The 24,633-nt window shown below is 36.3% G+C and overlaps 1 protein-coding gene and 1 long non-coding RNA gene across 2 annotated transcripts; both read right to left on the bottom strand.

Moving 5' to 3' along the window:
* Positions 1-4,133: 4,133 nt before the first annotated feature.
* LOC145780362 (uncharacterized) lies at positions 4,134-6,976 on the bottom strand. The gene is made up of 2 exons (XM_082592063.1): positions 6,472-6,976; positions 4,134-4,651 (listed from the first exon to the last, which is right to left on the bottom strand). The coding sequence occupies exons 1-2, from the start codon at positions 6,974-6,976 to the stop codon at positions 4,605-4,607; spliced, it is 552 nt and encodes a 183-aa protein (XP_082448189.1). The 3' UTR covers positions 4,134-4,604.
* A 7,074-nt stretch (positions 6,977-14,050) lies between these two features.
* Positions 14,051-22,804, bottom strand: LOC145779564 (uncharacterized). Its single transcript, XR_014290560.1, has 4 exons — positions 22,665-22,804; positions 16,723-16,809; positions 15,555-15,684; positions 14,051-14,533 (listed from the first exon to the last, which is right to left on the bottom strand). It is a non-coding gene; the product is annotated as an uncharacterized LOC145779564 (long non-coding RNA).
* Between the last annotated feature and the right edge of the window lie 1,829 nt (positions 22,805-24,633).

Below are 24,633 nucleotides of genomic sequence, written 5' to 3'. Positions count from 1 at the left end.
TCCTAGAAGGTCAGCACAATAAGCTTCACATCTCTTCATATTTGAACTAATAGAAACACCTTGTTAAAGCCACGTTATAGTCGCTATGAACAAATATCTTGTTAAACATCGGCGGCCGGTTAGAAACAGACGAAGCTGTGTGAACAAGTAAGCAATCCAGGCAAGTTCCAACTTGGCCGCTGATGTTTAGTGGGTTACAGTAACGAATACAATGCTCTTCAAAGAAAAAAGCCTTACTGGCGGTAATAAAAACTCTATTTTTCCAGCCTGAAAGTAAACAGCATACAACCAGAAATCAGCCAAGAGCGCTTTCAAACCAATTTTTGAAACAAAACACCAACTACGCAGTTACGCACGCCCTTGCACTATAGCAGACAACTTGTCTTTCGTTCTCAAAGGACAGCTCTGGTTGTCGATTGCATATCTAAAAACTTACTTCATTACCACCACAACCAAAGAAATCAATCAAATTAAAAGATCTAAAAAACTGCCAAAATCAATTTCTAAAATAAGACAATCCTTGACAGATTCCTATAAAACCTTTGTATGAATTAAATTCCTGCAAGCAAAAGTTGCCGTTTTTCATCGATTCGTTGAAACGATGTGAAAATGGAAACTTTTTCAGACAGGGATGTGACAGTTCATCCACACTTTCTGAAAGCAAAATGACTAATAAAAACGCGATACGTTCAGCCGGCCTTCAATCTGTGAAAGCACAGTTAATGCAGTGTCTACTGCAAAGTTATAAAGATTGCGTGCACAGAAAGTGTCAGTATTTTGAAATTGCCATTCACTACGCTTCAGATGGTTTGCCATTTTGTCTATTTAGAAATATAAAAAAGCATCAGCAAAATGACGCTGAGCGCCAATGCAAGCAAATCTAACAAACCGACTGACGAAGCTTGCCTTGCATCATCTCAATATCGGATTACATTGAAGCGATTTAAAAATAATTTTTTGTTTCTTTGGGAAACAGCAAAACTAGAAATGATGACACACAGCAGCTAATCTGGATTGCGAAGTAAATGTGGTTACCATAATATTGCTCGCTGGATCAGTTACTGGCGAGTGCCCGGCTTTGTGCATTAGATAAAAATAAAACAGTCTTTTTAACTGATTCTTTTAAACATATCCAAACTTTGAATCAATGTGACTAATTTTGCAAACAGAATAAACAAGAATAGGTCATTTTTCAGTGGTTCGAAAAACAATGGATAAAACCTCATCTTCGAAACATCACGGTTGCCATGTTACGGAACCAAGCGTCATAAAAATTGAAAAAATTACGAATTCATTCAATTGCGACCTTCGCAAAAAGCTACTGTGATGTACTTTTATGAATAAGATAACCTTCCCACAAGAAATTACATCAGTCAGCGACAATAAATTTCGTGCCGAAAACGCAAAATACGAAAAGATAAAACACAATATCTTGATAGTGGGAAACTTTTTGCAATGTTTTCGAAAAAAGTATTAGATGAAAAATAACACAGGAAACGCCAACATTTTATTTCACTGCCAAATCACAACAAAAGCGCTCAAATGACTTGTGCTTATCTGTTGACAGGGGAGGCCGACCTTGTCAATAACAATTTCCTAGTCTAAAACTGTAAATGAACCGAAACAATTCATGGAAAGGTGAACCTTCCCAGACAACAAATCAACCGTTTTTACATTGATTCAACATCTGCAGACGTTGAATCAATGTAAAAAAACGATTCATTTGTTGTATCGGTTTAGACAAGATGACGCCGCGACATCATTTTCAGGGCGTTACCACAACAACAGCAACCAGTTTTGATTAAAAAGTGATCCAATACATCCACAAAAATGGAATAGCACGTCACGCTTGAGCACCTTTGATAAAGGGACAATTTCAACTAAAAAGGCGCTAAAAACCGAAAAAGTTAGTGCAGAATCAATTTTTTTCCATTTCTTGTTCAAAACTCCTGTCTGACTGCACCATGGACTAAATTGACACACTTATCTGTATTGCAGATGTCACCTTTTTCAAGTTTGGTTCAAAAGTAAAAGCGTGCTTGTTAAAGTCATTCATGAGCCTGAACAATTGAAGATCCAAGCAAGACATGCAGTTTGTCATGCCACAAACCTTTTGTCTTGAATTGCAAGAGCATTTGGGACCGCATACTATTGAGTGAATAATCATGCCAAAACAATATTGTCATTGGCAATCTATTGCAAAGCGAAATATATACATTAATTGTTCGATATCCGATATAGGCCGTACGTCGAAGCAAAGTAACACAATTATTACTGTAATACTTTCATTAAGTTCCATACGAAGTATTTCTATACTAGAGTTGTTGCACTTGTAGATTGCAGGGTTTCATCTAAATTCAGATATTCCACCGGAAATCAACATGATATAACATTGCGATAGCCTCCCATACAGCAAAATCCGTTATGCATATTTACATTGAATCAATGTACAATGACAGATTTTCCTGTCTGGAGCAGCAAAACAATATCATAGTAAACGCCACAATTGTTATATCACGAAAATAAAATAAAATGGTAATCCTGCCTATATAGAATACTGAGTACATACTGTGTGGTAAAGCAATAAACACTTAATCAACTGCCAATAAGCAACTACGACAAACAATAAACATAAACCAGAATAAACACCATACAACAAGCAAACAATAACCATTAACCACTACATATAGATTTTTGAGTCAGTGAGTACCTAGCTGCAAACGTCAAAAGCTACATAGCTTGAAAATGCATAACTCCCCCTATTGGATCACACACCAGAAAAGCAACCCAACACGCTAAACACTATCGTCATCTCATCCGGTCCGGAGTTGGTGCCCAAATAGCAGAAGTTACATATTTTATAAAAATGGCCACTTTTGTTGAACCTGACGAAGGTCCAAGTTTAAACCGGAAATAAACGCGTCGTTTTCGCCACAATGCGCAATTTCACTCCAAATAATGTAGAACGGGTGTAAAAATAACAAAAAAGTAGGACCGAAATTGAACAAGTGCCCATATTCGAAATCTGTGATAAAATCACTCATTTACCCCAGCGGTTTTAGTGAAGGTTTTAGCATATTTTGTGCAATGTCCAAAACGGTTGAAAAAAAAATGGATTACTTTAAGAGTGACGGGTAACGGGTTATTAATTATTACACAAATCACCATCGGCAGAATTGAACGCAATGTCAAATCTTTCAGCTTTTTTTTTAAATTACTAAATTGTGTGAACCACAGTAGAAACATACTGCTGCAATATGACAAATTCGTCGGCCTATGGAAAATGGAACAGAAAACAAAAGGTGCAAAAGTAATAAAACAATTACGATTTTCTTCTCTACTACAATACAACACTGAAACCATCCAAGTTTGGGAGAAGCCATTGCTCGTCGACAGAACAACACAAAACAACAGTTTACCAATAATCGAGAAATTCCAACAACACACAGACGAACTATCACAAACATTAATAAAGTATTTCAATACCTACCACACCAAAACGTCGTAGCCGAGTAAACGTGTTGTGAACTTTTGATTCACACCGAAAAAACTTAAATTTTTGTTGTTGTTTAATAACACAGTTCAACTAATGCCCACTCTACAAAGCGCTGAAAAAAGTTTAACAAATCCAAACTCAGTGTAGCATAGAATCACCTAAACAAACAAATAAACCTTTTAAACATAGTTTTCCACGCACAAAACAAAGGTAATTTTATAATTATATTTCATAAAAAAGCATTTACAAATTACATGCATGAAATTTGCTGTTTAAGTCCAAACCAAAGAACTGTCAGTTTTTTTTAATATTCAGCAATAAAGACAAAGTAACTTAAGCGGATTTAACATGTTCCATTACAAAGAGATACAACATAATAAAAAAGTCAACTCAAACACTGTCGAAAACGTTTGAGTTGATTTTTTAATGAAGTTATATCTCTTTGTAATAAAACATGCTAAATTCGCTAAAGTTATTTTGTTTTTTCTATCTATGGTTCAACAAAACAAACTCTTTACCAAAGCTGTATCAGCAATAAAGTCTACACACTATACATTAAAGTGGCAAGGTATACCGCAATACCATCTACGGTGAGAACGGATGCTTTGCAGATAAGCATGAAAGTTTTACGTGCAACAGCAACCCTAAAAATTTAGGTTCATTTCATTAAGACCGGTAACAAGTAAATTAAAGCAAATAACTTTATAATAAAATAAGATATATAAATAGATAAGAAACAGGACAAAATCGGAACAAAAACAAAAAATTCCCAGTGAGCAAAAATTGTCATTTTTACATGGATTCAACGTCTGCAGACATTGAATCAATGTAAAAACGACAAATTTTGTTGTTTGGGGCCGACCCATTGCTTGCCGCGTTGCTGCAGCCAGCGAAGTGGTGAGATAACTGATTAAAAGTTGCCGAAGAAGTTCGAGAACTTTTGAATGCGGCGGACGCCCAAGCATAAGCAAGACAAGCTTAGTGTTGGGAAGGATCCAGTTGTCGCAGGAAGCGCTAGAATGTGGAATATGTTCCAGCAGTGCGGCAGCAGTAACACGGATTTCACTCACTTCTTTCAATATTGTGAAAACAGTTTGAGAGGGCAAAATCAACGCTTCGGAGACTTCGAATCAGGCTGGCTTTCAGTACCTTCACCTGTAGATAAATGAACCTTAAAATTTGTCGACATAAGAAACGTAGCGCTGGATGCGATCTTGTCGCCTATGATAATAAATGTTAACTTTTAAAGTTGGAATTCATCTTAGTATTGTTTCTTTTTGGAATCTGCTTGTATAGTTTGCTACATGAAGACAACTTTCAGTGAAGTAAAATAAAAAAAGGTCGCAATTATGCAAAACAATAAATCTACGAGACATTGCATTATTGGTTGGTCTAAGTGTGTACGGGAAACAAGTCGTATGATTGGCATAAGATTCAGGCTTAAAAGGGCTTCCTTCAGTCTTGGCCAAACGCCTGCTCTTGAAAGGAGTGCCAGGTCCAGACGAAAAAGTTGTAAACCGTTTCCAGGGAAACCAGTCGGATATGTTTGAGTTTGAAGCGTCATTGCATGTCGGCTTTCATATGTCTTGAGTCTTGACTAAACCGGTGATTACCCTAATAAATTATACCGTTGGCGAACGCGTACCAACGCGTATTTAATAGCGTCGGCAAACAAAGTATGGCTTGTGCATTTGTGATTGCCGGGCAACAAACAAGCCATGATGCAAAATTTCACGGCACAAGAAATTAGTTTCTTGTGAAATGGCTCCACAAAGGCATGCATCATCGATGTGTTGTTGGTATTGAGGAAACGAAGCAAACGTAACTAACAACGGGTTAATTCTTATTATCTCAACAAGAAATGAAGGTTTGGTGTCGTTTTTTTAAAGAGCACATTTCAAAGAAATCGTAAACATTTATAAAATGGAAGCAAAGTTGACACGAAACCAGGCAGTTTGGCAAATGTTGCATAAAATGGAGCTGAACCATTTGGAACTGTATAAAGGCGTGTTAGTTTTGACAACCGATTTGAACAATGCTTGTCTGAGCGAAGAATGCGTTCGAACGAACAGCTGATTCATTCATTCATTCATTCACTTTCTTTGCTTTGGAGGCCGTGTTACTACGGTATTCGTAGTAGAGCTGACGCGTCGTTTACAAAGAGAATAAAAATGCGTAGTCGTAATTCCTTCGGCGTGATGTACTTAACTGTGTAGTTGTTTACCAAAGCCAGTTACCAGGTTACTAAATTTGGCGTTGTCATGCTGAAACGACCGACCTAGAACAATGCCATTTAAATCATAACAAAGCGACTTAAACAACTCAGCAGAAATACAAACCATGATTGCTGGGAAAGCACACACTGACCACTCCAATGACCACACAAGTGGACAAATTTTTGTGAAACTGTTGAATTAATTTTAAAATGAAAGATTTTTTTTAGCAATACTGTACTATGCTGTGGTTAAAAAAAGTTGTTTGACACAAGGTAACATTAATCTGTCATACCAGTGACTGTGTGAACTTTACTTTTTTCAGTCATATTTGAATTGCAAAGTAATAAAAGACTAAACCTAATTCATATTGCACTTTGAAAACATTGATTATATGATTCAACTATTGGAAACTGAAAAACCATGTGACTTTTAGTAGATTTTTGCCACTTTCAAAAATCATGTTCACGTTTCAATTGCTAAAAGTTTAAAACTTTGTTATCATTTTACTTTGAATCAAAATTAAGTTCATTGAAGCAATTACAAAACACATTTTAATATAAACTTATAAAATGAAATCGGTATATAAGTTTACACACGCAAAAATTGCAAACTATCTGATTTTACAGTGCATTTACTATTTATGATAAAAATCATGCAGTTTCTGCTAATTAGAAATGATTAGATGTGATGCAGGGCAACAGAACACAAATTTGTGAAACACTTCAAACGTTCACTTGCAAAACTTTATTGCAAAGTTACCTGAGAATGATGATCTTTGCCTTTTTGTGGAAGGAGCGTAACTTGAACTTCCAGACGGTGGTACTGAGCTGGAAGAAGTTCCATCACCATTTGAACTTCCAGTAGCAGATGTACTTGAATCTCCAGATGAAAGTGATCTACTTAACATAGAATCAGTACGTAATTGAGTGGATAAGGGGTTGTCCCCGGAACCACCTGATGTTCTTGTACTGGTGCTTGCATTAGCATCTTCTTTGTTTGGGACATGCAAGAGAGAAGTATGATAATTTAGAGGAACACAATCTGTCCACTCAAACTTTCCATCTAAAGGAGAGTCTGTAGAGATATCAAAGTTCCATTTCTTTTTGAACTGGTCTTCTTGTCTCTGTGACAGTTCTTCACGCTCTTGTGCAAGATCGTCATTTGGTTTATCAGGATCTCGACCAAACAAATTTCTCCTGACAGATTGTGCCCCAGGGTTGTTACGCATGGGTTTATTTTTCCCAGGTGGTTGATTATCGGCCATTTTATTTTGCCATGTACATAGAAAATTGTTCAATCTGCCACATGCTATACAAGTTTGAACCAGAATCAACAACTACTACTGTGGTTGTAAGCACCTTAGAAATAAATTTGATTCTACTATGAAAAATTAATTGTTATTTAGATGTGTATTAAGCGATTGCTTAATCACATTTAAACTTACCAACTAACTGAAATACAAGCCAATCTGAAAAACAGCATTCACATTTTAACGAATAGACAATAGCTTAAAAAAGCTTCATCAACAATTGTTGCTACTTTTCAAATCCTTTGAGTGTTGACCTCACTAACAATCCTGCACATAACACATTACCGTATATAAACTAAGGTCCAATTTATTTGTTCTTGTCTTAATTTTTTGCAATACTATACTTAATCTTCAATAAAATAAAAAAATTGCGTTGAATAGGCCTACCGTCATTTAATACTATCCTGAGTATCCTGGGGCAGTTGAATGAACCACTTATATTAACTACAACAGTTCAAAATAATATTTTTCATGAGAAAATGCTTAGGCATCTAACCAAAAAATATAGACCCCAAAATGTAGACACTAAACTCATGTTCAGCAAACATTTCGAAAACTAAACTCTCTTCATTTATGAAAACTGACAAGAATAAACACTTCTATTTTCTGGTAATATTTTAGAGCACAATAGAAAGAAACAAAAAAATTGAAAGGAACATCAAACAACATTTTTCCTGTTTATGGTTTGATATCAAATCGAAGTCAGCTTTTTTGTAATGATTCCTACTCTGGACACGCCAAAATCCACCAATAATCTCAGCTCATACCACTGTCTAAATCAATTTTACATTGTATATACTTTGGAAATTCAGTAATTTTATGACACAATTTTTCTCAATGATATTGTGGCAATAGAAAATGTTACTTAAAATTGCAACTTTTTGGTAAGTTTTAAATTCCTTTTCACAACTTCTAAGCAAAAACATAATATAACATGTTTTCAAATTTCTTGTAAGCATAATTCTCAATGCATAACTTGCTTTTTAATTGTCAGTTTACCTACATCAACAATGTGTAATAATAAAAAATTCAATTTACGGATTCAAACCAATACACACACAGTTCCTTTTAAAATTAAAATCTGGGGTCAAAAATTTCTTGCAAGTTTTTCTTTTTGTATATATAGACTATGTTAAGTGTCTTATATTTAAAGATTCGGATTTTTAGTTTGAGATTAAATAATTGCATTTATTTGAGTTCAAGTTTGCATGTTTTATTAGTTATTGCAGTTTAAAAATATACAAACTACAAAAACTGATATTAATAGGAGTCTGTGGCATTTCCATGATTTGTAAGCTAATATATGTATGTGTGCTATTAAAGATGAGTGTATGCTGATGATGTATTTTTTAACCATTTGCAAGCATTAGGTTAGTAATGCAACCTGGGTTTTTTTTCGCTGAGACTTTTCGATCATTTGTCCGAAATGACTTGAAAAAATTCGGTCATTTTTTATTTATTTCGGTCATTTTTTCTGATGAAAATATTTCCTTTCAAGTAGCTGATACAAAGATGCTGAGAAACATGCTGAGAAAAACTTGAGAAACATGCTGAGAAACGAATATATTTTTTCGGACATTTTGACCAAATTGACTATATTTTTTTCGGATATTTTGCTGAAAAATCGGTTAATGACCGAAAAAAAAACTCAGAATGCAACATTCTACTTTACAAGACCAATCTTTTTGCAAAATAGAACAACATGGCTTATTCAATCTTAAGTTTTTTAATAAAAACAAATGTCCAGGCCTTTCAACCAACTTTTTTAGATTAACAGTTTGCTTTCATGAACTAACATGCTTTTAAAAACTTATTAAAAATATAAGAATTTCGTTTGCAGTACTATAAAACAGTACTTCCCAACCGGTGGGTCGCGAATCTATTTCAGATGGGTTGCAAAGCATTTTTAAATGTTAAAATTGTATAAAAATTACCAACATTACTATGGATCTCACAAGCCACAGTTTGGTCTTGAACAATACTGCGCCTTCCCTACTCTTATCTTCACTTTATTTGTTGACTTTCCATTTTCATGAATTGTGCACCCTGTTTTCTATTAGATCAAGAAATTATTGCATTATCATTACGTAACAATTATACAACAATGTAACAATTAGATATGTTGTGTAGCATTAACTATTTCATTACGTATGCCAGTAGTAGGCTAGGCCTACTAGTAAAGATACCATAATAAAGATGTCATATCTCATTGTGGGTCGCACAATAAAACTTGCATTAAAAATGGGCCGCCAACTGAAAAAGGTTGATAAGCACTGTTATAAAACAAAGGAAACTATTTTGATTTTTCAGTTTGCTTAAAATACAGTTAAATGGCACTTATGCAAGACTTGTAAAATTTGACTTGTACCCAAACAAAAATATACATATAAATAGTCTAGTCAAGTTCGTAAATTTTTTTAAAATGACCCAAGTACATTATCATCTAATGTCATTTTTTACACTCAATTAGTTGATACTAAAGAATATTTGAAAAGACATAAAAAATTGGGCTGTAGGCTACTGAAATTAAAAATTGACCACAAAAATGCAGCAGCCTAACGATTGAGTCACTTTGGGTCAAAATTTAGTTTAAAGAAAAACAACGCTTCCGGGTAGTATCGAACTCATTCCCTCTGGAACACCAGCCCGAGGACTATTGCATGCGCCACTGGCTGAGTTGAATATGATTGTCAAATTGAAGAGCTTAGTTCTAAAAGTACCTAAGTCCACCCGAGCAAACTTGTCGCTAGAAAAAGTGACTGAGTGCCTGTGCGACAGGTTGCTCTTTTGTTGCAACTTTGAGCGAGTGGACTTACGCGACTGCAAGCATATCTTAGCAATAGTCAACTCGATTTTTGCAAAATGTGACTTAGGTACTTTTAGAACTAAGCTCTTCAATTTAGAACTGATATAAGCACTTTTTCTTCTCGTCTTTTGCTTTGAAAGAGAAAAAGTGCATGTATATTGTATAGTGATGTGGATGCAACCTAGTTCGTACCCTGAACAGTTCGTACCCTCAGTTCGTACCCTGAAAAGATCGAGAGAAAACATTAAAAAAAGCGGAAGTCGCTGATCGCAGTTTCCGCAAACATTTTAAAATTTTCCCCCTGAAAAGATCGAGGGAAAGATAGCACAAAGCCAAAGTCGCTGATCGCAGTTTCCGCTAACCTTAACAGTAACCCTAACGCTAACCCTTACTCATCGCAGTTTCCGCAAACATTTTTCCGCAGTTTCCGCTAACCCTAACCATAGACTAATCTATGCTCTAACCCTAACCTTCGCTGATCGCAGTTTCTGCAAACATTTTTCCGTAGTTTCCGCTAACCCTTACCCTAACTTTAAGTCTCTAACCATAGAGTAATCTATGCTCTAACCCTAATCCTCGCTGATCGCAATTTCCGCAAACATTGTTTCGCAATTTCCGCTAACTGCAGTTTCCGCTAACCTTTACCTTAACCATAGAGTAATCTATGCTCTAACCCTAACCCTCGCTGATCGCAGTTTCCGCAAACATTTTTTCGTAGTTTTGCAGTTTCCGTTAACTGCAGTTCCCGGTAACCTTTATCCTAACCATAGAGTAATCTATGCTCTAACCCTCGCTGATCGCAGTTTCCGCAAATATTTTTCCGCTGTTTCATTTTTCCGCAGTTTCCGCTAACCTTAACCCTCGAGTTTGTTTGCGGAAGCTCCGATCAGCGAGTTCGGCTTTGTGCTATGAAACTGCGATCAGCGACTTCGGCTTTTTTTAATTTTTTCTCTCGATCTTTTCAGGGTACGAACTGTTCAGGGTACGAACTAGGTTGCACCCTAGTGATGTCATAACTGGTCAAATAGGGTTTCAGATTTAAAGACCGGAGCCGGTCAAATAGGGATGCAACCTAATTCGTAACATGAACAATTCATACCGTCAGTTCGTACTTTGAAAAGATCGAGAGAAAATTTTTTAAAAAAGCTGAAGTCGCTGATCGCAGTTTCCGCAAACATTTTAAAATTTTTCGCAAACAAAAACTCGTAGGATCATTACTAGAAATTTTAAAATGTTTGCGGAAACTCCGATCAACCCTAACCTTTTTAAAATGTTTGCGGAAACTGCTATCAACCTAACCCTTTTAAAATGTTCACGGAAACTGCGATCAGCGACATTGGCAAACTCTTAGGATCATTACCGAAAATTTAAAAATGTTTGCAAAAACTGCGGAAAATCGGAAACTGCGATCAGCGACTTCGGCTTTGTTCTATTTTTTCTCTCGATCTTTTCAGTTTGTTTTGTTTGCGGAAACACCCTAACCCTCTTAAAATGTTTGCGGAAACTTCGATCAACCCTAACCCTTTTAAATTGTTTGCAGAAACTGTGATCAGCGACTTTGGCAAACTCTTAGGATTATTACAGGAAATTTTAAAATGTTTGCGGAAACTGCGGATAAACAGAAACTGCGATGTTCTATGTTTTCCTCTTGATCTTTTCAGTTTGTTTGTTTGCGAATATAGATACCTAACCAATATCCTAACCCTTTTAAAATGTTTGCAGAAACTGCGATTAGCGACTTCGCCTTTTTTTAATTTTTTTTCTTAATCTTTTCAAGGTACGAACTGACGGTACGAATTAGGTTGCATCTGTCAAATAGCCACTGGCTTATTTTTTCTATTTCGCTTCTAGGTTTGGTGGCTGTGCAATTTCAAGATAGTGATAACACTGCTTTATCAATGTATATTTTAAACCTTTGGGTTTTGCCATCTTTCCCTTTTGTTGGTGTCAAATTCGTATGTTTACTTTGTCGTTCTGTACATGTTCGAGCCAGCAGCAAAAAATAAAATTGAAACATACAACAATTGCAATAAACAAAAAGAACATGGAGATATTTATGCATAAATATCACTGAAAATTTAATATCAGGTCACTTTCATTTGTTAGAAACCACTTGGAACTTTTATCAAGTACGGTATTTTTGTCAAAACTGATTATTTTTATTAACACTATTTTCTAAACTGAGTTTTCATTACTTTATGTTCTGCTTTATTAATACAGTTAAATGCAAGTAGAATGCTTAACCTATATCATGACAGTCCACAGATTTGCCAAAGCCTAGTCTAGAGAAAAAAAACGTCTGATGTATTAGACTACCCTAGTGTGATTTAATACTGTACCGATACTTGCCATTGTGAAACTGCAATAAGCAAAGGCTACTGAAAAATACTTCATAACCTTCTTCGGAAAAAAAAATCAGTCAAAACGTTTCGAAAAAAGGATTACCGGTACAAACCTCTTCCAAGGTAACGTTTCTTTCGAACCACTTGGGACAACTTATCTACTATGGTGCACTTCACTACGATGGAACGCTTGTTTGTGGGCAAAACTCGACAACCTGATTGGTCCGCGACGCGTCAACAAGCAATCGCGCCTTTTGGTGATTGTTCTGGTAACCGGCAAGAGGGATTCACAAGCATCAATTCATTGGTGACGAAAAATATTATAGATTTTTTATCCAAATATAAAAGCGGCTAAAACCACATAGAAATTGAAAGATAAAAATATAGAAACTTTAAACCTCATCGAAACTTAGGCTATTATCAATAAACCATCAATGTCGAAAATTTAAAGTTTTGACTTCTCCATGCATGTGGTTGTACAATACACAAATTAAATTTGTTGGACAAGTGAAATATTTAGGTATACTGATTGATGATACCATCAGTGATGACGCAGATATTAAAAGGCAAGTGCGATCTCTGTATGTCGCTGCCAATCAGCTTAGGTCCAAGTTTGGAAATTGCTCTACCGAAGTTAAAATTGTAATGTACCAATCATATTGTATGCCAATGTATGGTTCGCAACTATGGTGTAACTATAAAACTTCTACTTTAAATCGCATACGAGTTGCTTACAACGACTCGTACAGAAATATCCACAATTTGTCGAGATGCGACAGTGCTAGAGTGTATCACTATCAGGTACAGAACGACGTGTTAACACGATGCTCTATTAAGAAAAAATTGCTATGCATTTGTAGAACGTTGCAAAAGATCAATTAATCCACTTTTGCGCAATGTTATGTCTTCTGATTATTACTTTAATTCTACATTTTATATTCACTACAACAGTATTTTGTACGTTGTTTGATGTAGCCTGCTTGATGTTGTGTTAGTCTGATATTTTGTGTGATGACTGTTAAAAATTTAAATTCTATGGACTTTGAGTCTGATTGCAAATAAATAAATAAAAATAAATTAATTTGATTCTGTAGAATTATTGGCGATGTTACAGTACAAAATCATGGAAATGAGATATACAGTATTACCTCTTCTTTGTGTATTTGCTGCAGTCTGTAGATAAGCTTTGTTTGCAATAAAACTGATAAACATGTTTGCACATTATCGAAATAGACCGCCATTTTTTTGCTGTCATGGTTAAAAATAAACCAAAGTTCCAAGCATCTGCAAATCAATATATACGGTATGGCACTGAAAAAATAGGCAAGGCTCAACATGCATATTCACGACTGTTTTTACTGAGACCTAAATGCCTTTATCAGCTTATCATTGAAGTTATCTTATCAAGCGCACACCCTGAGAGTCGAACCAGCGCCGCTTGATCTTGAAGTTTTTTTTGTTCTAGAAGTCACGCGCTAACAACCAACTGAGCTAACATGAACCACGGACACAGGCTCAGCTACATGGCTTCATTATATCCACCAGGTGTCGCTGAATGAAACTGCCTGAGTTTGCTCAAATTTATCACATTGACCTTCTCCGATTTTTCGTTCGCAAGGTTGGACGCTTCTACAACTTGGCCATCACACCATTGATCATATTTTGGCAAACTCAATTATAAGTGCAAGGCCGTACGGTACCATAAACAATCCTTACCCCTTCAGTTTTTGCTATTTCTCACGCAAATAGCTGCTGTAAGCTCGTCGCGAAAAAAAAAGTATGGTACCGGTAGCTCTGACACAACTCGTCTAAGCTACGAGGTTGCTCGTTCGGAAACAAATACGGCTTAACAAACAAGACAAATTTCAATACACCATTTTTTTTTCTTTTATTTACAGGTGTGTGCATGGTAGAAAAAATGCACAAAAAGAAGGTCTTTTGAAGTAGCTGCCATAACTCTTGGCGAGTTACTAAAATTAATTCTTACTACACGTGACGTCAGGCCGAAAGACCTGAACAAGTTATGATCAAACGTGTTGCTGAATCGACTATACAAAAAAGATCCAAAAAGACCGCCGTCATTTTCGCACACAAGGCCCAGATTCCAGGAAGAGTTGAAGTTGGTCTGCCAAAGCTGACTTGAAGAGCTAGTATTGAAAGAGAAATTTGTTGGGATGCGACTCTTGTGACAGCGGAAATGAAGATCCGGTGTGACACCCGCTGTGCGTGTAGATTAGAAAGCCAGTCATCTGAAATGAAGCTTACGGGGACAGAAAAGCCTCGTACAACCTAGACGTTGAATGACAAAACCTGATAACAGGTCTTTTTCTTGCGACGCAAGATAATGCTTCCCCCATTATAATTCTGAAAAGTAAAATATCCATTTCAATCTTTGATTTACAGCTATTGCATTGCACTTGTATTAATTCTAAAATACTTTTAAGTTCGAAAGTGCTTCTGGACATCAACGTAAACACTTTAACTATGGATTGTGTTTTTAGATATACAAGTATTGCTTCAACATGACTGCATTGTTTACACATCAAGTATATTGAATAAAAAGCAGAAAGTACCGCGATCAAGTATAAGTGCAAGCTCCATAAACCTTTCTCATTCCAAGGTTTACACAGTTGCACTTTCACCAAAAAGGGCAAACCATAAAAATTCTTGATGAAATTTACCAACTTTTACAACTGCAGTGAGAAAAGTATACAGCAATAATGTAGTCTGTACTCAATTCAATCATCCAGTATTCTCCTTTTTATACAACCGTCAACATCAATTACAGCTTTTGGGTGATTCAGCTCCGTCTTTGAAACCCAAAGGAAGTGGGTACACGATGAGGGATTTGGAAGGAAGTTGCCAAAGGAAATCAGTTCACAATCTTACTTAGTACTAAAGCTTCGCCCAGAGCAAGACCTCAGCAAGAATAGGTGAAGCTTAACTGGCTACGAAATGGGATGAGTTGTTTTAATAGCAATATGTTCCAACGGGGCAACGACCATCGTTGGCCTCAAAGGCACGAATTGTTAAGTTTTTAAACAGGCAGCCATTGAGTAAAAGAGTGCTGACAATGAGCTGCTATTGTCAGAGATGTCTTGTTTGTAAGGCAGCATGACAATGGTACAGATGTGTAGTCTCAGAATATATAGTAATATCACATTCGATCATGTCGGACATTAATATCATCATTGACTACCGTTGTTAAAACAATTATACTTGTAAATATTAACAAATATATACTGTTAAGCTTATTAACATACGGTACTAGTTGTTACACATAAAAAACATTGTTTAAACAAACTTGCATGGTGTGCTTTGCTATTAATTTTACCATAGATAAAAATTAGCATTTTTATTTAAAACCAATTATTTGTATATTCACCTGTATTAAATTTTTTCAGCACATTTCTTGGTCAAACATAGATGTAGAAAAGCAAGGTGCTACTATGCTTGAACCATTTTTGAAATCTTTTGAAAATTTTTCTTGCAGTGATCCATTCATTTTGCCACTCCTGCAAGTACAATTGAACGTTTAATTTTCTCACCACTGTTGAGAACTTTAATGTGTTTGAACACATTTCTCATCTTTTTCCTTCAAAGGTAGTACATGTATTTGATATAAAAAAAATTATTTCAAAAAGAAACCTTATAAGATTGTAACTTTAAGTATTATATACTTGCTCTAATAGCAAAAAATAGGACCATTTGGCAAAATAATCGTCAAACTTTGCTTCGTTTCACAGCATTGTACAAATGTCTGATTGTGGAAATGCATCAGCAGTTATGATAACATCACAATAGTCAGGAGTATCGATTGATTGAACATCATATGCAAGACACAATCAGATCAATCCTAACAATGTATTCTTTGAAGGGGTTAATAAGCTTACTGTGTATCGATGTTACAATTTGGGAAGGTTTTATGAATTGTTAATGTTGCGTTGGTCACAGTTATTAGCTTTCCTGTGGAATTGAACTAGCTCTGTTTTTGGTTGATTTATTTGGTTTTATTATACAGTAGCTCATTTGGAATGGATGTGAGTTGCTTTTTGCTCTTATTAAAAAAATTAAAACAAAAACAACATGAAAATATGCAATGAAAGAAATAAAACAAAGGAGGTTGACTCTTAACACGGTGCCTACTGGGAGAGCATTTTTCAGGATTCATCATCCAAACAGTCCTCATTATTGGTAGCATTTAAAGTTGGGTGGTTTAGTACCACTTGCAGAGCATGTGTCCACACTTTTAACTTATAGAACAAACTGAATACAGAAAAGTCTGGGTATTTATTAGGAAAATTATCGTTTCTAGCACTAGGCTAGTTGCAACGTTCACTTGATAAAAGTGAAAGAACAAAGTCAAAACTACAGCAACCAATTGAATATTAAGTTATTCAGTATGTGTGATTTTATCTGTTTATAACAGTTCTTTACAATCAATGAAAATATGTTCTTTCAAAAGATGTATGAAATGATTGGAAATACAGTAGTTTAAGAATCAATTAAAACAACTGCTAAAAAACGTTTCTCAACATATGGTATCTAATTACCTTGAGCTATTAGGGCAATTTCAAAGACATCTGGCTACACTCTCCATGACTGAGGCATACCATTTCCCCATGCAATGATGCATTGAGCTTAAAACATACAAGATCTGATTTGAACTTGCTGAACTGTACATATTTTACAACAACTCAACTATTTTGTGAAGGCAATAAACTTGAATAAAGCTTCTCCGGTGTAACGGTCCAGAAGTTACTGCACTAAGTAATGCAGTCTCAGAGAAACTAGGGTTGCCAAACATTTATCTTTTTTTAGAAAAACAATCAAATGTCTAACTTCTCAAAAATTCAGTCACAATAAAGCATTAACTAGTTTTACAAACAAAAATTGTGCATTGGTTTGAAAGCGGTGCAACCTATTTTGTCCTCTGATTTCGTCCCATTAAAAAATCAAGAAAAAAATACAACCAAGCCGAAGTCGCTGATCGGAGTTGCTGCAAATATTTTGAAATACTCTCCATCTTTTTAGCGGACAAAATAGGTTGCAATCTTATGGGTGCAACCTAGTTCGTACCCTGAAAAGATTGAGAAACAAAAATTAAAAAAAGCTGAAGTCACTGTTCGGAGTTTCCGCAAGCAAACAAACTGAAAAAATCGATAGAAGAAATAAAACAAAGCCAAAGACGCTGATCGCAGTTTCTGTTTTTCCGCAGTTTCCGCAAACATTTTAAAATTTCCGATAATGATCCTAAGAGTTTGCCGAAGTAGCTGATAGCAGTTTCCGCAAACATTTTAAAAGAGTTAGGGTTAGGAAAAGATCAAGAGAAAAAATTAAAAAAAGCCGAAGTCGTTGATTGCAGTTTCCGCAAATATTTTAAAAGGGTTAAGGTTAGGAAAAAATCGAGAGAAGCCAAAGTTGCTGACCGGAGTTTCCGCAAACAATCAAACTGAAAAGATCGAGAGAAAAAAATAGAACAAAGCATATAAGTCGCTGATCGCAGTTTCCGTTTTTCTGCAGTTTTTGCAAACATTTTAAAATTTCCGGTAATGATCCTGGGAGTTTTTGTTTGTTTGCAGAAACTGCGATCAGCGACTTTGGTTTTGTGCTATTTTTTCTCTCGATCTTTTTAGAGGGAAAATTTTAAAATGTTTGCGGAAACTGCGATCAGCAATTTCGGCTTTTTTTGAATTTTTTCCTCTCGAACTTTTCAGGGTACGAACTAGGTTGCATCACATTCTTATTGAGGTTTAGGGTTCGAAATGTTTCTTTTTCCAACCCAGGGTGAGGAATTAGGTTCGAGTCACTGGCGCCGACTTACGGGGTGGTCACGCCACGACTTTACCGCTGTGGCGGGGTGGCAGCCACCCCGTTTAGGTTACATTACTTACTGCAAATAAATGTAATTTGAACGGACGTTTAAATTTTTTTTTGATCATTGGTTTTCGCTTCAAGTCAACGTAAAGTCGTGTAACATCAAGCAAGCTATGTGAAGATTGCGCAACACAAGGCTACGAGTTTTTTCCTTGTTGTTGCGATCGTTTTATTTGTTACTTGTCATAAGTCATTGTTACATTTGTTAGGTTTACAATGGGAATTATTAATCAATAAAATACGATCTTTCCATTGCCTCCCTCAAACATCTTTTTTGAAAATTTTTAATCTACAGCATAGAGTCCATAATGATTGTCGCAACTGCTTGATCTATTTGCAAGCAATGAAACAATTTCATTAATGCTTCCAAACGTGGTCTGCATTGTGAAAATGTACTTATCGTTGCCTTCCACCACCAGCGAGGCGGAGCGATCGTTTAGTGCACTCGGGCGCATAAAAACCTACTTGCGATCTACCATGACGCAAGAGCGACTGAACCACGTCCTAATTTTAAACGTTTATCGAGCTGAAGCTTCACGGTTACAACTTGACCAGTTGATTAACAGTTGGATTGACAGAGCTGCTGTTCGCAAAAATACTTTTGGTGTCCGACGTTTTTTCGTAAACAGTTTTTCGTAAAACAAATGTTCGTAAAATCAATTCTTTGTAAAGCAATTATTCGTAAAGCAATTCTTCGGGCATGCAATTGACCGTAATACTAATTGTTCGTAAACAAATGTTCATAAAAGTTAGGCTACAGCTTTAAAAAAACAAAAAACAATCAATTAGGGTAGCCCATGTGCTAGAGATGTGCTAATTGTGCTTAAAGGCGTGCTGTACCTGTAGACGAGCAGACAGAGTGTAGAGTCCCTGATTCAGAATGGCATTACAGTTTGTGAGCAGCGAAAAAGGAAAGCCAAAACTTTTGTATAGTGGCCAGCTTTATTACAAAGATTATAGTGCACTTAACGCACAAGGGCAAGAAACTACTTATTGAAAATGTGAGCATTTTAATAAGAAATGTCCTGCACGAGTAACAACTGAACTGCTATTGCAGCCATTGTACAATCCAGAGGTGAGCACAATCATGCTCGAGATGCTGGTCATGTCGAAGCAGCAAACGTTATGGAAAATATTCGTTGTGCAGCAAAAGACAGTCGTGATGCCCCAAGTTACCTCGTTTCAGCAAAAACTAGTCAAGCCACGGCAGCAAAACTGCCAAGTGTGCAGAGCATGAAAAGGGCAGTCACCCAAGTGCGATTGAAGGAAAATGCAGGCCCGGCAATCCCACATTCTCTCCGTGACATTGTGCTTCCAGTAGAGTACAAGCAAACGTTTGCTGGTGTAACATTCTTGACCTATGATTCTGGGCCTGGAGATAACCGTATGGTCCTCTTTGCCATTGAAAGAAATCTGCAGCTCCTTGCCCGTTCAAAGCACTGGTATGCTGATGGCACCTTCAAGACAGTGCCTTCACTGTTTGAACAGCTTTAACACAATACACGGACTGAAGGAAAACACTTTAGTGCCTCTGGTGTATGCATTGCTGGGGGACAAAAGGAGAGGGACATACATCCATCTGCTGCAAAAGATCAAGGAGTTGTTACCTGCTGTTGCTGTTCCAGAGACAATCATGACTGACTTTGAGATGGCCATGGTCAATGCAGTAAGCAGAGAGTACCCACTTTCAACTCGCCGTGGCTGTTTCTTCCATTTGTGCCAGTGCATTTGGAGAAAGACGCAATCAAGTGGCCTGAAGGAGCAGTACGAGACAAGTGCAGAGTTTGCTCTGAGGCTGCGCATGTTGTCGCCTCTGGCCTTTGTGCCTATTAATGCAGTCAGCCGGGCCTTTGACATTCTCATTGATGGGAATGTACTACCAGATGTTGCTCAGCCAGTAATTGACTACTTTGAAGACACTTGGGTTGGGCGCCCAGATTGTCGTCAAGGGCGCCGTCCTTCAATGTTTGCAATTCAAATGTGGAACTGCTATGATGGCATCCTCAGTGGCCTTCCCAAAACTAATAATAGCATTGAAGGATGGCACAGAGGGTTCATGTTCCAGGTATCTGCAAATCATTCAGATATTTGGAAGTTCGTATCTGCAATCAAGCGAAAGCAAAACCTAAATGAGGTTCGCATTGAACAGTATGTCAGTGGCCAGGCAGGACCCCTTCCAAAGAAGAAGTACAACGACAGTACAGAAAGACTAACTAGAGTCGTCCAAACTTGGCGTCAAGACTTTCAAGATGATGAAATTTGTGATTACTTGCGTGAAATTGCACACAATACTTCATACTACACTTGGCTCATGGACAATAATTTGTACGAAGTTACTTAAAGTAGTATTGGTAGTGTAAGCAAAGAATTGCTAAACACAGACAATTGTTGTATTCCAATAAATAACAAAAAATGCGCTTTTTCATTGTGCTTATTTCTTTGTGTCATCGTAACTTGGTTATTCAGGAAAATTTGCATTACGCACCTTCATCAGAAATTGCAAGACAAACCTTGCTGTTGCGAAAAATTGTTCACGAACAATTGACCTATCACCTGTTTACGAACAATTCACCTATACGAAGAATTGACGTATACGAAGAATTGCTTTACGAAGAATTGATTTTACGAACAATTGCTTTACAAACAACTGTTCACGAACAATTCACCTATAACCAATACTTTTGGCAAATGTTAAGTGTCAGAGCAGCAACGTAACAATAAAATTCACAACATACCTCCTGTGCTTTGTTTTAAAGTTGCTTTGTAAATTATCGAGCTACAAATCAGGTGTGAAAAGACAATTGCATCTACGAAACACGCTTAGTAAAAATCAAACAAAAACATACAGTTTGAAAGTTTTTAGGTTGCCATATTGTGCTATCCGCCACCCCGTGCAAAAACAAAAACTGCGATCAGCGAGGGTTAGAGCATAGATTACTCTATGGTTAGAATTAGGGGAAGGGTTAGCAAAAACTGCGGAAAAATGTTTGCGGAAACTGCGATCAGCGAAGGTTAGGGTTGGAGCATAGATTACTCTATGGTTAGGGTTAGCTGAAACTGCGGAAAAATGTTTGCGGAAACTGCGATCACCGGACTTCGTCTTTGAGCTAATTTTTCTCATGATTTTTTCAGGGGGAAAATTTAAAAATGATTGCAGAGACTGCGATCAGCGACTTTGGTTTTTTTAATGTTTTCTCTCGATCTTTTTAAGGTACGAACTGTTCATGGTACGAACTAGGTTGCATCCAAAAATTTGTACCGTCAGTTTGTACCTTGAAAAGATCGAGAGAAAAAATTAATAAAAGCCGAAGTCGCTGATTGCAGTTTCCGCAAACATTTTAAAAGGGTTAGGGACCAGGGTATCGAAGTATTGGTATCCGGCACAAACAAACTGAAAAGATCAAGAGAAAAAAATAGAACATTGCAGTTTTCGTTTTTCCGCAAACATTTCAAAATTTCTGATAATGATCCTAAGAGTTTGCCAAAGTCGCTGATCGTAGTTTCCACAAACATTTTAAAAGGGTTAGGGTTAATCGGAGCTTCCGTAAACATTTTAAAAGGGTTAGGGTGTTTCCGCAAACAAACAAACTAAAAAAATCGAGAGAAAATAATAGAACAAAGCTGAAGTCGCAGTTTCTGTTTTTCCGTAAACAGTTTAAAATTTTCGATAATGATCCTAAGAGTTTGCCGAAGTTGCCAATGCCTGATCACAGTTTCCGCAAACATTTAAAAAGGGTTAGGGCTGATCGGAGTTTCTGCAAATATTTTAAAAGGGTTACTGGTTAGGGTTGATCTGAGTTTCCACAAACATTTTAAAATTTTTTGTAATGATCCCAAGAGTTTTTGCTTGTTTGCGGAAAATTTGAAGATGTTTGCGGAAACTGCGATCAGCGACTTCGGCTATTTTTAATTTTTTCTCTTGATCTTTTTAAGGTACAAACTGACGGTACGAATTAGGTTGCACCCGAGTTTATGTTTGTTTGCAGAAAATTTTAAATTGTTTGTGGAAACTGCGATCAGCAACTTCGGCTTTTTTAATGTTTTCTCTCGATCTTCTCAAGGTACGAACTGAGGGTACAAATTGTTCATGGTACGAATTAGGTTGCATTCGTTTATTTGAGCATGCACTACCGGTATCATACTTTATGTTTTGCACTTGGCGCTATGGTTTTGCAAAAGGATACAGAGGTTATGTAATTGAACGCCTGAGTGCATAATTAAGATCATCCATGATTTTGCTGGAGTTAACACTGTTTAATATTTTCACATAAAACTTTTTTAGTGTGTTATCTGATGACCTGTAGCATACTTTTCAGATGTACTCAATGTTAAATGACAAAATGTTGAATTTTAAGCACCCCTTATTAACAGGTGCATATAGCCTCAGATGCAGATGCTATATTCACAATCAATATAATGAATAAGCCTCTGCCTAGTTTGTAACCCTAACCTTCAAGGTTAGATAAAAGTTTTGGTTGAAGTTTGAAAATAGTTAAACAAAGGTAAAGTAGTCAAGACACAAAACAGCTACTTTACGCTATATTTAGGCTACCAGATCATGTTGTTTACACAAGCATTTATTTGATTAGTCTATGTATGATACTGTTTAATAACCCACCTCACTTGGTCTATCTAGGACCACAAGTTACAAAATACCATCATTGCATGGATGCAGTCTTAGAATCACAGATCAAAACCAAGTGGTTCCACCAACAATCCAACTGTTGCTGAATGCCGTTCATTCTTCACCAAACAAAATAAATGACAAAATAAATGACAAACAAAAAAATCCACGTGCTTTTCCATTGCGCATGACACCCAGTGGCAGAAATTATTTCACCTGTTCTAAACTACAAACAACAATGATTGTTCAGTTGTTTTTATTTCTGACCATCTTAGCGAAAACAATATACGCTACGTCAACATAACAAAGGTCGAGTAAAAGGTAAAAGCGACAAAACGCGAACGTTAAAACGTGCTTGAGACCGAAACAAGTGAAAAGAAAACTGGCATGGTTGCAACACATTCAGAAACATTTCAGATAAAAGGGAAATAAAAAAAGTTATAAACCAAAATAAAAACAAGACGTATTCAGACAATAACCTTGTTCGCCGATATAGCTTAGGCTGATATTTTCAAGATTTTTATAAATAGTTACTTCCTATGAAGATCGGCCATGGTGTGTTATCAAGAGTGCTGATGGCCGTGAGGAGAACACATCTGGATGCGTTTAACGCAAAGCATAGAAGAGCAAGGCGGCGAAGAAAACCCTACAAAGGAATTTTATCACGAGAAAAGCCATAGCACGCTTAACGCACTAAGGTTTGCACGACTTGCAAAACAGTTGCAACTTGACAATACGAAACAATGTCAAAAACAAGTAAAAATCAAACAAGAAAAAACAACATCATTATCTTGCAGAAATCAAATTATAGCCTACCCAGGGAAGACATTTTTTACAGATATAAATCCAAATACGCTACTTTTATTTTCACAGTCATTTCAAACATATCATTTGTGGCACAAAGATTTACGCAAAAACAACATTTTTTTTTGTAATAGATGTTTGTTTCTTTTATTTTTTGTTTATTGAAATATGCTGGCTACAGGCACGTTCTGACTAGCCTGAGTAGACTCTCTGTTGACAAGACTATTTACGCCTGGTCACAACGAAGAGATTGGGCCATTCAAACAAAGCAACGTTTAAAAAAACTGAGATACAATTTACAAGAAAGAGGCAGTATTACATTAAAACGAAACAGCTGTTTCCATCAAAAACGTAGAGTTAAATGAATGCACATGCATTCGGCTAAGCACTACAATACGGTACTCCAACAAATGCGCTTCAGAACTACTCAACAGCATTTCCCGAATACTTTCCCAGACAGACCAATAGAGTACGCGGACGCGAAAGCTTTTTCTATCGTAAGAGAGAAGTGACATTAGTAGTCCCGTTCCATCGCTCGTCTTTATCTAATGCGCAATCGCAAGAAAAGCAAGGTTCTTTACGCAGCATTAGCTTTGTTTTTGCTTTGGAATGAATATTGATTGGTTTTTGTCATTAGTTGACTTGTTTTATTTAGACAGGCTTAAGGCTTGGAAAGTGAGTTTTAAATAGGTCTTCAAAAGGCCTTTGTTTTAAATCGCTAAACAAGTAGGATAGGCTACGGTATTTTGCCACGTAAAAAGTTTAGATAACATTGTGAAATAAAGACAGGCAAGACACAACAATACAGCAGGGTTGAGCATTATTGCAATATATTTTACATATTTACAAATAGTTTTAACAACCAAACTGTGAAATATATTGTTATAATATAGTGATAATGCTCAACCCTGTTGTATTGTTGTGTCTTGCCCGTCTTTAGTACAAGAACGCAAACTTTCTCCCGAAACTGTATTGTGCCATAACGTGAACAAAAGACATTTAATTCAGTTGGTTTTGCTATAGAAAATAAACGTTTAATTAACGTTGATATAAGTCTAATTTGTATTCACCTGGTGACCATTATGCTCAAAACCAGGTGTAGAAGAAAGAATTGCTTTGGTTTTACTCAAATACTATTTCGACTAAGTAGAACTACTAA

The sequence above is a fragment of the Aplidium turbinatum genome, chromosome 11 (genome assembly GCF_918807975.1).
Source record: "Aplidium turbinatum chromosome 11, kaAplTurb1.1, whole genome shotgun sequence".
Lineage (NCBI taxonomy): Eukaryota > Metazoa > Chordata > Ascidiacea > Aplousobranchia > Polyclinidae > Aplidium > Aplidium turbinatum.
The sequence above is the reverse complement of the archived record's forward strand: the minus strand, read 5'-3'. Positions and strand labels throughout refer to the sequence as shown.

Excerpts from the sequence above, each read along its gene's own strand:
- LOC145780362 (XM_082592063.1), bottom strand. The coding sequence starts at position 6,976 with ATGGCCGATAATCAACCACCTGGGAAAAATAAACCCATGCGTAACAAC. Across the intron at positions 4,652-6,471 it reads GCAAAGATCATCATTCTCAG|GTGAAGGTACTGAAAGCCAG; the intron begins GTAACTTTGCAA and ends ATTTATCTACAG.